The 13,172-nt window shown below is 35.6% G+C and overlaps 2 protein-coding genes across 2 annotated transcripts; both read right to left on the bottom strand.

The window, feature by feature from the left end:
• Positions 1–346: 346 nt before the first annotated feature.
• LOC125848830 (bax inhibitor 1-like) lies at positions 347–4,734 on the bottom strand. Its single transcript, XM_049528773.1, has 7 exons — positions 4,594–4,734; positions 4,238–4,339; positions 3,400–3,543; positions 3,218–3,309; positions 2,717–2,929; positions 2,502–2,628; positions 347–458 (listed from the first exon to the last, which is right to left on the bottom strand). Exons 1-7 carry the CDS (start codon positions 4,732–4,734, stop codon positions 453–455), a joined length of 825 nt encoding a protein of 274 aa, XP_049384730.1. The 3' UTR covers positions 347–452.
• A 617-nt stretch (positions 4,735–5,351) lies between these two features.
• On the bottom strand, positions 5,352–12,525 carry LOC125848935 (bax inhibitor 1-like). The gene is made up of 6 exons (XM_049528908.1): positions 12,351–12,525; positions 11,574–11,717; positions 11,392–11,483; positions 10,274–10,453; positions 5,709–5,733; positions 5,352–5,597 (listed from the first exon to the last, which is right to left on the bottom strand). Exons 1-6 carry the CDS (start codon positions 12,477–12,479, stop codon positions 5,430–5,432), a joined length of 738 nt encoding a protein of 245 aa, XP_049384865.1. The 5' UTR covers positions 12,480–12,525; the 3' UTR covers positions 5,352–5,429.
• Between the last annotated feature and the right edge of the window lie 647 nt (positions 12,526–13,172).

Genomic DNA, 13,172 nt, shown 5'->3' with positions numbered 1-13,172 from the left:
CATATTGATATGCAAAAAATTGCAACTTATAGTACTTTTCGTATAGTTTTTGAATATCTAATTTTTTTAAAAAAATATCGAATTAACGTGATCTAATTTAACTTTAAAAATTAGTCAAATTGACTTTCGAAAAACGTAACATGACAAATAAAAGTGGACAGAGGGAGTAGCATATAAATGAAAGGGTCAGGGAATATGTAACGAAGTGCTCCTTCAATTTGCTTTGCCAAGGAATATAATATTCAAATTAAAGCACTTTGCTTCAATCTAACGAATTTCAAATTCAATCAGAAAAATGTAGGGACAAAGGAAAACTTTGCATCATTTTCAGTTCCTTATCTGAATTCTACTCTCTATTTATTCTACAGTTCCAAGTGTATCAGCATTAATTCTCTGATTCTGTCTGAGTTGCTCAATTTATGCACTCAGGCATAGTCTTGCAGCATGGACCACTATACCTGGTAAACGCAATAAGATGGAGAGTGTGCGATTGACAAAGTTAATTTCTCCGAAATGAGCATCATACAATATCTCTTGGCTATACACCACAATGTACCCCATGAACAATGCAAAAGCAATGCATACCTATCACAAAAGGCAGTACTCATCATCAAGTCAGTCATATTACTCATTCAATAGACAGAAGTAATGATTTATCACAAAAGGCAGTACTCATTATATGCATACAACTGCTTACCTTTACCATTCAATGAGCTCCGTCGCTGTCAATGAATTTTGAATTAGTAGCAGAAAAGGTGGAGAACATTAGACCCCAAGAATAAATCAGGCAGCTCAAGTAGATTTCACTCCTTTCCCTCGTAAACGAGGATCCAAGCCAGATAACTCCAATGCCAAGTGTTAGAGGTACCAAAAGGCTGACAAAAAGGCTGTAGAGCAAGCAAGGAATGCTATCTGAAATTAGATATTTTTCAAATTATCAAAATATTCTTCAAATAAGGAACACAGAACAACAAAAGATAATCAACTACACATACAGAAGGAGCAAAGTAATTGCTATTGAATTTATTAAGATGCAATATAATGCAAGAACTGAAAGAGCAAGCAAATGTCTTTGTTATATTAGAAATGACTTTAGGAAATCAGTGTAAAATTATTTAAGCGCACTCCTAATTTCGTCATGTTTCTTAATGTAAAATTATTTAAGTGCACTCTTCATAATTTCGTCATACTTGATGCAAATGCAGACTCCTTCATAATCTGGTCATCATATTGCTAAATTTCTATGTGCTACAACATATACTGCTAGCTAAGAATGCACATAATGGTGAGATAGAATTTTCTAACTGTAAAATCCCCGAAAATCATGAAAAGATATAAGTAATTTCAGGGTATTGGAATCTGAAGTACAAGTCATCAGTTTACAAGTACAAAAACAATAGCTTACAACCTAACAACAGACCAACATCCCAACACCCAATGCTCAATGATAAGCATAATGCCAATTCTTAACTGTGAAGAACTAGGTGATCGATCATTCCATTAATGCACAAGTTTTCAGACATTCCAGGTTCTCCAAAACCTATGTGATCATAGTAGCCACTTTTAGCTAACGGCATGCAGAATGATACAAAATGTCAAATTCATCCACTCCAATGCCAATGTTCTCACAAGTCATTCAAATGAAAGATGAAAAACAATAGTTTCTACAACGATACCAATAGTAGATCTAATGATTATTAAGGATAAATTAATCACAAGTATAAATACCAATCAGCAAAAAGCCTTTCTCTGCATACAATACAAAAATCAGGTTCCTGATAATATGATATGACAAGAAAGCAGTAAAAGCAACCATATAAAACTTCAACAGAAGATATCTGAACAAAGTTTATCATCTTTTGAGTCTTACATCTGATTCATTCCGAAGAGATATTTGATAAAAAGGCCAAAAGAAGCACCCAAGTTACAGGCTGCAAACATCAAGAGTGAGACCCTCGTCCTCTGCATAGACAGAAGATTTACGATATAAGAAGCGACTTCAACAATAAATCAACACCTTGGAAGAAAATCTATAAACGCAGATCACGTACCACTCTCAATGGTGAACTAAAGTAAAGACAGAGTAAACTTGCTACAGAATAAAGGACTGTGAATCGCCCTCCCGCTTCCCAGATCAAGTGCAAGATGGATCCAAAAGTAAAGCTCCCCATGGCAAAGAAGAGAGTAAAATATACCTTATTCAAAAATTGCTTTCAAGACTGAATAGGGAGCAAGGTTTCAATACCAAATTTTACTCAAAATACTAAAGAAAAGTTACATGTTATGCCAATCGTTTTGTCTGATTTTCACTAACAGCATAAGCAAGTACAAAAGAAGAGAAAAAATTATGGTAATACATGTAAAATATTCAGAAAAATCGAAATTCATCATGAATCCTGAAGAANCTACAGTTCCAAATGTATCAGCATTACTTCTGTGATTCTATTTGTGTTGCTCAATTTATGCACACAGGCATAGTCTTGCAGCATGGACCAATATACCCGGTAAACGGAAGAAGATGGTGAGTGTGCGATTGACAAAGTTAATTTCTCCATAGTGAGCATCATACAATATCTCTTGGCTATATACCACAATGTACCCCAAGAACAATGCAAGCACAATGCATACCTATCACACAAGCAGTACTCATCATCAAGTCAGTCATATTATTCATTCATTAGACAGAAGTAATGATTTATAGGATGTGTGTTAGCACACTGTATGCATACAACTGCTTACCTTTAACAAAAAATGAGATGTCTGGCTGTCAATGTATTCTGCATTACTAGCAACAAAGGTGGAGAAACATAGAGCCCAAGAATAATACAGGCAGCCCAAGTAGATATCACTCCTTTCCCTCGTAAACATGGACCCAAACCACATAAATCCAATGGAAAATGTTGGAGGTGCCAAAAGGCTGTAAACAAGGCTGTAGAGCAAGCAAGGAATGTTTTCTGAAGTTAGATATTTTTCAAATTAGCAAAATATTCTTCAAATAAGGAACACAGAACAGCAAGAGATAATCAACTACACATACAGAAGGAGCAAAGTAACTGCTATTGAATTCATTAAGATGTAGAAATTGAAAGAGCACTCTTCCAATGCCATTGTTCTCAAAAGTCCAGAGTAGGTAGTCATTCTAATTAAAGATGAAAGCAGTAAAAGCAACCATACAGAACATCAACAACAGAAATCTGCACAATGTTTCTAGTCTTACTCATGATCTATATCAAAGAAATATTTGATAAAAATGCCAATAGAAGCACCGATGGAAAAGGCAGCAATCATCAAGAGTAAGATCCTCATCCTCTGCATAGACAGAAGATTTACGATATAAGAAGCAACCTCAAAAATAAATCAACAATTTGGAAGAAAATTTACCAGTCACAGTTCACGTACCACTCTTAATGGTGATATAAAGTAAAGACATAGTAAACTTGCTACAGAAGAAAGGACTGTGAACAGCCCTCCCACTCCTCGGGTCCAGTGCAAGAAGGATCCAAAAGTAAAGCTCCACATGGCAAAGAAGAGAGTAAGATATACCTATATTTCAGCAAACTAATCAATTACAGGAAAAAAAGAGAATCCAATACTTTGAAGCAGAAGCGAAAACGCATCTTTTCCAGCTAACTAGGTTTTGCAAAGAAAGAAAAGATCAATCACAAGATGCTGAAACCAGAAATTGCTTGAAACAAATTAATCCCTGAGTCCAAAATTATATTAAACGAATTCATTCTGGGAAGTTTGAATGCAATTTCATCCAAACTATTCAAAAACAACTTTCAAGACTGAATAGGGAGCAATGTTTCTATACCAAACTTTACTCAAAATGCTAAAGAAAAGTTACATGTTATGCCAATCGTTTTGTTTGATTATCACTAACAGCATAAGCAGGTACAAAAGACAAGAAAAAATTACGGTAATACATGTAAATATTAAGAATAATCGAAATTCATCATGAATCCTGAATAATTAAGTAAAGCAAGTACAAAAGATGAGAAAAAATTACGGTAATACATGTAAACTATTCAGAAAAATCAAAATTCATCTTGAATCGATTCCAAGTAGATCTCCTGATACAGCAATCAGTAACGAGATTACTAGATAGAAAAATCTCGATTCCTCCATCTCTCAATTACAATATTTTTCATAATCAAAATTTTAATCAAGTAGAACAATAATTCTTACATTTGTGATCAAATATAAAGAAAAAATGAAACCGTAAGAATGAATGTACCCTCTTCAAGCTTGTGTAAGCATGCTGGGGAATTTCTCCATTATTCATCAGGTCTTCTATTGTCCAATTCCTTAGGAAGTAAGCTCTCACAGCACTCATGGCCTGGAGATTCATATCTGAGAACTTCATGTTTTTTGCTTCAGAGGGAAAAAGGAATCGGAAATTTGATGAAGAAGAAGGAAGAACGTGAGTTGTGTTTATAGTTCGTTATACACAGAAGATTTTGTTACCAAAGACTGCCCCTCGCCGTTACTCTGTTTGGGAATATTTACAGCCCTACCTTTCAGTTATTGGCTGAGTTTTGCATCTTTTTTCTTTTTTTAAAAAAAGTTTTTATTGGATAAACGAGTACAAACGTCGTGCAGAGAATCGATGGTGTAGATTATACCTATTTTAAGTGTTTCCTCTCGGATGACAGTGTCTTCTCTTCCACAATTCCTATTGAAGTACGATTTCACAGCATTCATAGCTAGGAGTTTCAATTCTGAGAACTTCATCCTTCTTCTCTATTTTTTGCAGAGAGAAAATGGGAATGGGAACAATTGTACTTTCTTATAAAAAAAAGTCTTTAACTACACCTCAAAAATCACAAACAACGAAAACATCACACGTTAATCATAATTCATATCAGTTGCAATGAAGATTTCTTCTAATCTATTGGTATCATGCGTTACGCCCTTGGGTGCCGTTGGAATCAAGAGCGTGAGAAAATCTTTGCTTGAAGCGCTAGTTTTTGGTGAAATATGTTGAAAAAATGTTTTTTCTCTTTCTTTATTTATCAGCAATAATAATAGATGTTAAGTTCGAATTCTATCATCATGCTTTTCGACATGTGAATATACCCATAATGAATTCCAGTTCATTGTAAAGAAAGCCGACATGTATTTTTGTTGTGTTTGACAATGGAGAAAATAATTTCCAAGAAAATGAAATATATAACAAATCATTCGTGTATAGCTAAAATTTTGTGAAAAAATTGGGAACGCTAGAATATACTATTACTATTTGATCAAGGAATATAACATTCAAAGCACTTGGCTTCAGACTAACGAATTTCAAATTCAATCAGCAAATCGTAGCCACAAAGGAATTCATCATTTACAGTTCTCCCCATCAGCATTCTACTCTCTATTTATTCTACAGCTCCAAGTGTATCAGCATTAATTCTGTGATTCTGTCTGTGTTGCTCAATTTATGCACACAGGCATAGTCTTGCAGCATGGACCACTATACCCAGTAAACGGAAGAAGACGGTGAGTGTGCGATTGACAGAGTTAATTTCTCCAAAGTGAGCATCATACAATATCTCTTGGCTATATACCACAACGTATCCCATGAACAATGCAAACACAATGCATACCTATCACACAAGCAGTACTCATCATTAAGTCAGTCATATTATTCATTCATTAGACAGAAGTAATGATTTATAGGATGTGTGTGAGCACATTGTATGCATACAACTGCTTACTTTTAACATCCAATGAGCTGTCTGGCTGTCAATGAATTCTGATTTAGTGGCAACAAAGGTGGAGAACATTACAGCCCAAGAATAGAACAGGCAGGCCAGGTAGATTTCACTCCTTTCCCTCGCTAACAAGGATTCAGACCAGATAGCTCCAATGCCAAGTGTTGGAGGTGCCAAAAGGCTGACAACAAGGCTGTAGAGCAAAAGCAAGGAATGCTTTCTGAAGTTAGATATTTTTCAAATTATCAAAATATTCTTCAAATAAGGAACACAGAACAACGAGAGATAATCCCTATAATAATATGGGTAAATATGGATACTCATATTATTCATTGCGTAATTCGTTTTTACCCATTTAAAATATGAGTAAAGTATTTTGCCATTTTTATTTAACTCATTTTCGATCAATTCATATTTGACTCGATCCGCTGATCATTTGCCACTCCTTATTGCGATAACGACAGAGCCGGCTCTATGCTTTGGGAAACAAGGCTTTTGCCCTAGGACCCCAAATTTCGGGGGCCCCAAATTTTTATCAAGAATAAATTATGTGTTAAAAAATCTATAGAAAATATTGATTATTTATGATAAAAAGTATAATTTTACCCACTTTAACATCTTTTATACTTTGTTAAAAATAAGAATTAATGGTGAAAAGTGTTGAACAAAGTGAATTACAAATTCTTTTTTATTTCTTTTTAAATTTTAGTTTCAAGCATTACTACAAGTATACTAAAATGGGGTATACCAAGTCATCAACTTGTTGCGTCAAATTTTATGGTTCTAACTCTTATCTTTAATTAATATTTGTCAACTTATTACTTGTATAATTATATTAACAATTCATATAATAATTGCCACACTGAAAGGATGTTTTTCAATGTTGAGTTGATAAAATCTTACCTAAAACTAATAACTGAAAAAACAATATTAAAATACTAATAATTTTCATCTAAATAGTGTAAGCAAAATAAATTTTGAATTAAATATGTATATGGAGTTTGTTTATATTTTAGGCCCTAAATTGAAATTTCGCTTTAGACCCCCAATCACGTTGAGCCACACCTGGATAACGATTACCTCTAATCTATTGGTTTCGATCCACTCATATTTGAAAGTTTCATGTGATGCTCCCTTGGGTGCGGTTGAAATCGAGGGCGTGAAAAGATCTTCGCTTGAAGCGCTAATTTTTGGTGAAATTTGTTGAACAAGTGTTTTTTCTCTAACTTTATTAGCAATAATAATANGTTTGGTCTAGATTGACCCTTCTTTTGTGTCTGGAGGTTTTAGATATCTTTCCGAGCCCTTTTGTGGGTTTTGACTTAAAAGGGCTTTTGGAAGTGGGACCCACTTTTTATCGAAATGACCTCTGATGGAAATTTTGACTGCGCCGTTGAGTCTGGAATGTCGAATTTGGTATGGTTGCATATCTCGTTTGCGTGCACGGGGTTCCGAACGAGATCGGAGCACCCCATCGGAATTTTAAGTTTTGGAAATGTTGCAGAAATTGCAGAAAATCAGCAACATTTCCCAAATTTCAAACCCTCATAACTCTCTCATCTCTACACCGATTTGGGCAATTCAAAAGGCTAAGTTGTGAGATTTTTCGAGGAAAACGTGTTAGTGAGCTCGGATAGTGATTTGGAGTCCCTGTTTGAGGTAATTTTCGAAAAATATCTGCTGCCTCACCCTTTTTGTGAGCTTGATTTTGGGAATTTTTGAGACTTGATATTTCAGTCATTTTAAATCCGATTTCAGTGATTTTTGAGGCTATCCTGAGTGGTTTTTCGAGGAGAACGTTGTGGTGTTGTCAGATTTTACTGTAGACAGCCCGTTTTTGGTAAATACACTGCTGTCCCATTTCTAATTTTTGAGAAAATTCAGGTTTTAGTTGCATGTTGATATTGTGTTGTTCCCGAGCCCCAAATTGTGTCCCATTATGGGACATGAGCTGGGGGAACTCGTTAGGACCCACTTTTGGGGTAATTCTGAAATTTTCAGCGCGGGTCCCACGATTCCCGTTTTGACTCCAAAATTGACCCGTCTCCGTTTGTTGTGATTTTGGTGTCTAAACGACCGTATTAACGTTGTGACTCTATTTTTGATAGCAGGGCAGCGTTTCGAGACCGTTCGAAAAGGAAAAACTCCGGAAAAGTGATTTTGGAGCGCGTGTGATCGGCCTACAGGTAGGCTACGGTTTCCCTCTCTTAGATTGAGCTTGAGAGTGTGAATGCATGTTGATTAGTTGGGATTTGGGTTGGTAGTTATTGAATCACGTTTAGGTGTTTAGAAATCATGTTTTCGGCCTATTTCGAGAATTATCGGGTAACTGTGAGCATGCTTTGTGTTATTAACGGACCCTCCTCGCTATGTGGGGTGCTTGCATGCTTAATTCTTGTCTATTTGAAGCATTTGGGCCTTAGTTTAGGTTTGACTAGGGCTTGCCGTAGAAATACATAATTCGGATCCGATAGGCCTTAGTTTTGCCCCGACGTCGCTCGGCCGGCTTAGATCCCTGTAGACTGGTGTAGCAGACTTGAGTCTGATAGTTTGGGCCTTAGTTAGGCGATACTCTTTCTCCGACTATAGTTATCCTTATTTTTCCCCGATGTTACGGCTTCACGAGTTACATCGGCGACGCTAGTCCTGCTTCGCGATTTGAATTTGATTTTCGATTTGGTTCCAAGGACTTACATTGATTGGCTAAGTATGGACGGCGTTCCATGGACATTTATGAGTGTGGATCAATTAGGACTCTTTCAACAGCTACATTGGCACCTTTATAGAGCATCCGGTTAGAGTTTCGGCCTCTATTGCCCAGATACTTATATAGAGCATCCGGTTAGAGTTCCGGCATCTATTGCTCAGATACCTATATAGAGCATCCGGTTAGAGTCCCGGCCTCTTATACTGGTTACTTGTGATTGGTTACTTGGGTACTTCTGGTGAGCATCCGGTTCGAGGTCCAGCCTCCGTACTGTCAGATTCTACTAATTAGGGTTGAGGTTATGGTTCGATGTTCTTCGTTCTTGGGTTCTTTTATGCAATTCTCTTTAGTTATAGTTATTCTGTGTACTCGTCGGGCTTATGGGGGTCCGTTTGGGTTTTTATTTAACTTGCGCACAAGTGTACTTTCTGGGCTTATGGGGGCCCAGTTAGGTGTAGTTAGCTTATAGATTACTTTAGTTAGTTCTTTGTACAATCGTGTGCATTCCCTTGTTAGTTAGATTTTAGTTTTTGACTTCGGTTTGTGTTATTCCTTCTTTTCATATTGCCTTTACTTTTCAAGTTCAGTCGGCCTATGATGCCTACTGGGTACCGATTGTTTTGGTACTCATGCTACGCTCTGCATCTATTTCGTGATGCAGGTCCGGGCACTAGTAGCCAGCGTTGATCGAGCTTGGAGCAGACTGATCCGAAGACTGGAGTGAGCACACGACGTTTTGTACTATTTCAGTCTCCATTTATATATATAGACTTGTCTTTTACCTTTCGAGACAGTCCAGTCTCTGTTGTCTACTTTTGGGACTTGTACTCATTTTGTTAGTAGCTCTGTACTAGTGACTTTCAGGTTCTAGGAGGGATCTTTATTTGTATATATGTTTTTGGTTTGCTTCCGCCTGTTTACATTGTTATTTGCCTACTCTTGTTTAGTTTCTACCCTCAGACCCATTACTTGTTGTTCCGGGTTACGGGGTGGCTTACCTACTGGTGGGTTATAGTAGGTGTCATCATGACTTGAGAAATCGGGTCGTGACACTAAAACTACTAACTGAAAAAATAATAATAAAATACTAATAATTTTCATCTAAATAGTGTAAGCAAAATAGATTTTGAATTAAATATGTATATGGAGTTTGTTTATATTTTAGGCCCTGAATTGAAATTTCGCTTTAGGCCCCCAATCACGTTGAGCCGCCCCTGGATAACGATTACCTCTAATCTATTGGTTTCGATCCACTCATATTTGAAAGTTTCATGTGCTGCTCCCTTGGGTGCGGTTGAAATCGAGGGCGTGAAAAGATCTTCGCTTGAAGTGCTAATTTTTGGTGAAATTTGTCGAACAAGTGTTTTTTCTCTAACTTTATTAGCAATAATAATATATGTAAGTTCTAATTTGATTGTTGTACTTTTCAACTCGAATATACCCATAATGAATTTCAGTTCATTGTAAAGAAAGTCGACATGTATTTTGGTTTGTGTTTGACAATGGAGAAAATATTTTCCCAAAAAATGAAATAGATAACAAATCATTCGAAAATGAAATAGATAACAAATCATTCGTGTATTTGCTAAAAATACGTTTTCCTATTAGAACAATTAAAATGTTTTAAAAGGAGTATTTGGTTAAGCAGAAGTGCTTATCACCAACAGAATGCAAAACAGACCAACTGAAAAAAATTGAAAAGGGGTTTTCGAAACCTGATATCAAGAGAAAAGCTAACCGATTTGTAGCTAAAATTTTGTGAAAAAATTGGGAACGCTAGAATATACAATTACTATTTGCCAAGGAATATAACATTCAAAGCACTTGCGAATTTCAAATTCAATCAGTAAAATGTAGCCACAAAGGANCTGTATGGCTGTCAATGTATTCTGAATTACTAGCATTAAAGGTGGAGAAAAATAGAAGAGAAGAATAGAACAGGCTGCCCATGTAGATTGCACTCCTTTCCCTCGTAAACGTGGATCCAAACCAGATATTTCCAATGCCAAGTGTTGGAGGTGCCAAAAGGCGGCAAACAAGCCTGTAGAGAAAGCAAGGAATGCTTTCTGAAGTTAGATATTTTTCAAATTATCAAAATATTCTTCAAAGAAGGAACACAGAACAACAAGAGATAATCAACTACACATACAGAAGGAGCAAAGTAACTGCTATTGAAATCATTAAGATGCAATAAAATGTAGAAACTGAAAGAGCAAGCAAATATCTGTGTCATATTAGAAATGACTTCGGGAAATCAGAGGAAAATTATTTAAGTGCACCCTTCATAATTTCGTCATGTTTCTTAGTTTCACTCATTTATGAGCACTCTTCAGAACTCCTTCACATATACTGCTAGCTAAGAATGCACTTAATGGTGAGATAGAATTTTCTAACTGTAACATCCCCTAAACCCATGGAAGATATAAGTAATTACAAGTCATCCGTTTACAAATCCAAAAACAATAGCTCACAACCTAACAACAGACCAACATCCCAACACCCATATTGCTCAATATTTCTCATTCATATGCCAAGTATAATCCAATTCTGAACTGTGAAGACCTAGGTGATCAATCCTGCCATTCCAGGTTCTCCAAAACCTATGTGATCCTAGAAGCCACTTTTAGCTAACTGCATGCAAGAATGATACAAAATGTCAAATTCATCTACTCCAATGCCATTGTTCTCACAAGTCCTTATGAAAGAAGTTCCAGAGTAGGTAGTCATTCTAATTAAAGATGAAAAACAATACTAGTTTCTACAAGGATACCATTTTTTCCAGTAAGGATTTTGAGTAGATCTAATTATTAAGGATAAAGTAATCGCAAGTATATATACCAATCAGCATCAAGCCTTTCTCTGTACACAATTGAAGACTACAAAAATCAGGTTTTTGATAATATGATATGACAAGAAAGCAGTAAAAGCAACCATATAGAACATCAACAACAGAAATATCTGCCATCTTTCTAGTCTTACTCTTGATCTATTTCAAAGAAATATTTGGTAAAAATGCCTACATAAGCACCGATAGAAAAGGCAGCAATCATCAAGAGTAAGACCCTCGTCCTCTTCATAGACAGAAGATTTACGATATAAGAAGTGACCTCAATAATAAATCAACAACTTGGAAGAAAATTTATAAGACACAGATCACGTACCACTCTCAATGGTGATATAAAGTAAAGACAGAGTAAACTTGCTACAGAAGAAAGGCTTGTGAACCGCCCTCCCGCTTCCCATATCCAGTGCGAGAAGGATCCAGAAGTAAAGCTCCACATGGCAAAGAAGAGAGTAAGATATACCTATATTTCAGCAAACTAATCAATTACAGGAAAAAAGGGGAATCCAATACTTGGAAGCAGAAGTGAAAATGCATCTTCTCCAGCTAACTAGGTTTTGCAAAGAAAGAAAAGATCAAACACAAGATGCTGAAACCAGAAATTGCATGAAACAAATTAATCCCTCCGTCCAAAATTATATGAAACGAATTTATTTTGGGAAGCTTGAATGTAATTTCATCCAAACTATTCAAAAACAACTTTCAAGACTGTAATACCAAACTTTACTCAAAATCCTAGAGGAAGTTACAAAAGAAAATACTCAAGATTAATTGTATGCCAATCGTTTTGTGTGATTATCACTAACAGCATAAGCAAGTACAAAAGAAGAGAAAAAATTACGGTAATACATGTAAAATATTCAGAAAAATCGAAATTCATCATGAATCCTGGAGAATTAAGTAAAGCAAGTACAAAAGATGAGAAAGAATTACGGTAATACATGTAAGCTATTCAGAAAAATCAAAATTCATTATGAATCGATTCCAAGTAGATCTCCTGATACAGCTATCAGTGACGAGATTACAAGATAGAAATCTCTCGATTACAATATTTTTCATAATCAACATTTTAATGAAACAGTAAGAATGAATGTACCCTCTTCAAGCTTGCATAAGCGTGCTGGGTCATTTCTCCAGTATTTATCAGGTCTTCTCTTGTCCAATTCCTTACGAAGTAAGCTCTCACAGCATTCATGGCCTGGAGTTTCATATCTGAGAACTTCATGTTTTTTGCTTCAGAGGGAAAACGAAATCAGAAATTTGATGAAGAAGAATGAGGAACGTGAGCTCTATTTATAGTTCGTTATACACACAAGAGTTTGTTACCAAAGACTGCCCCTCGCCGTTATTCTGTTTGCGAATATTTTCGGCTCTACCTTTCAGTTATTGGCTGAGTTTTGGGGATATCGCAAGGGTAATTTCGTCACAAAAGAAAAGGAGAAGAATCTTCTGAGTTCTGTGCTCAGTTGTAGGCGGGAAGGGGAAGAGGTCTGGGAATATAAATTTTTAGGGAATTTTTGTTTCCTTTTCCCTTTTTTATTGTTATAAAATTAATCTCACTGTTTACTCAAAAAAAATTGTGTGCTGTTTATTTATAAAACACGAAATTTATACGGTACTTTCTCCATTCATATTTGCATGTCATCTTTGCTATAAATATATGTATATATATAATGAGTTTTTTTTACTTCTCATAACATCTCATAATAAATTGAGTCTTTTCTACTACTCTTAACATCTCATTATAAATAAGTTTTTTTTACTACTATTTCATTTGGTTAAAGTATTCACAATTTCTCTTCTTTTCCACCATCTTAAATTTTAGCTACTTACCATCCCTTACCCCACCCCATCCTTTTTTTTTTGCTTCCTTAATATTCATATGTTTAAATTGAAACAAGTTTCTATGACTTCTTCT

This window comes from Solanum stenotomum, chromosome 1 (genome assembly GCF_019186545.1).
Source record: "Solanum stenotomum isolate F172 chromosome 1, ASM1918654v1, whole genome shotgun sequence".
Classification (NCBI taxonomy): Eukaryota; Viridiplantae; Streptophyta; class Magnoliopsida; order Solanales; family Solanaceae; genus Solanum; species Solanum stenotomum.
Note: the sequence above shows the minus strand (reverse complement) of the source record. Positions and strands in the feature narration are given on the sequence as shown.

Coding starts and splice junctions, on each gene's coding strand:
- LOC125848830 (XM_049528773.1), bottom strand. CDS start 4,734: ATGAAGTTCTCAGAATTGAAACTCCTAGCTATGAATGCTGTGAAATCG. Junction 4,340..4,593: donor CCATCGATTCTCTGCACGAC/GTTTGTACTCGT, acceptor ATGAATCTCCAG/GCCATGAGTGCTGTGAGAGC. Junction 2,930..3,217: donor TTCTTTGATATAGATCATGA/GTAAGACTAGAA, acceptor CTTGCTCTACAG/CCTTGTTTACAGCCTTTTGG.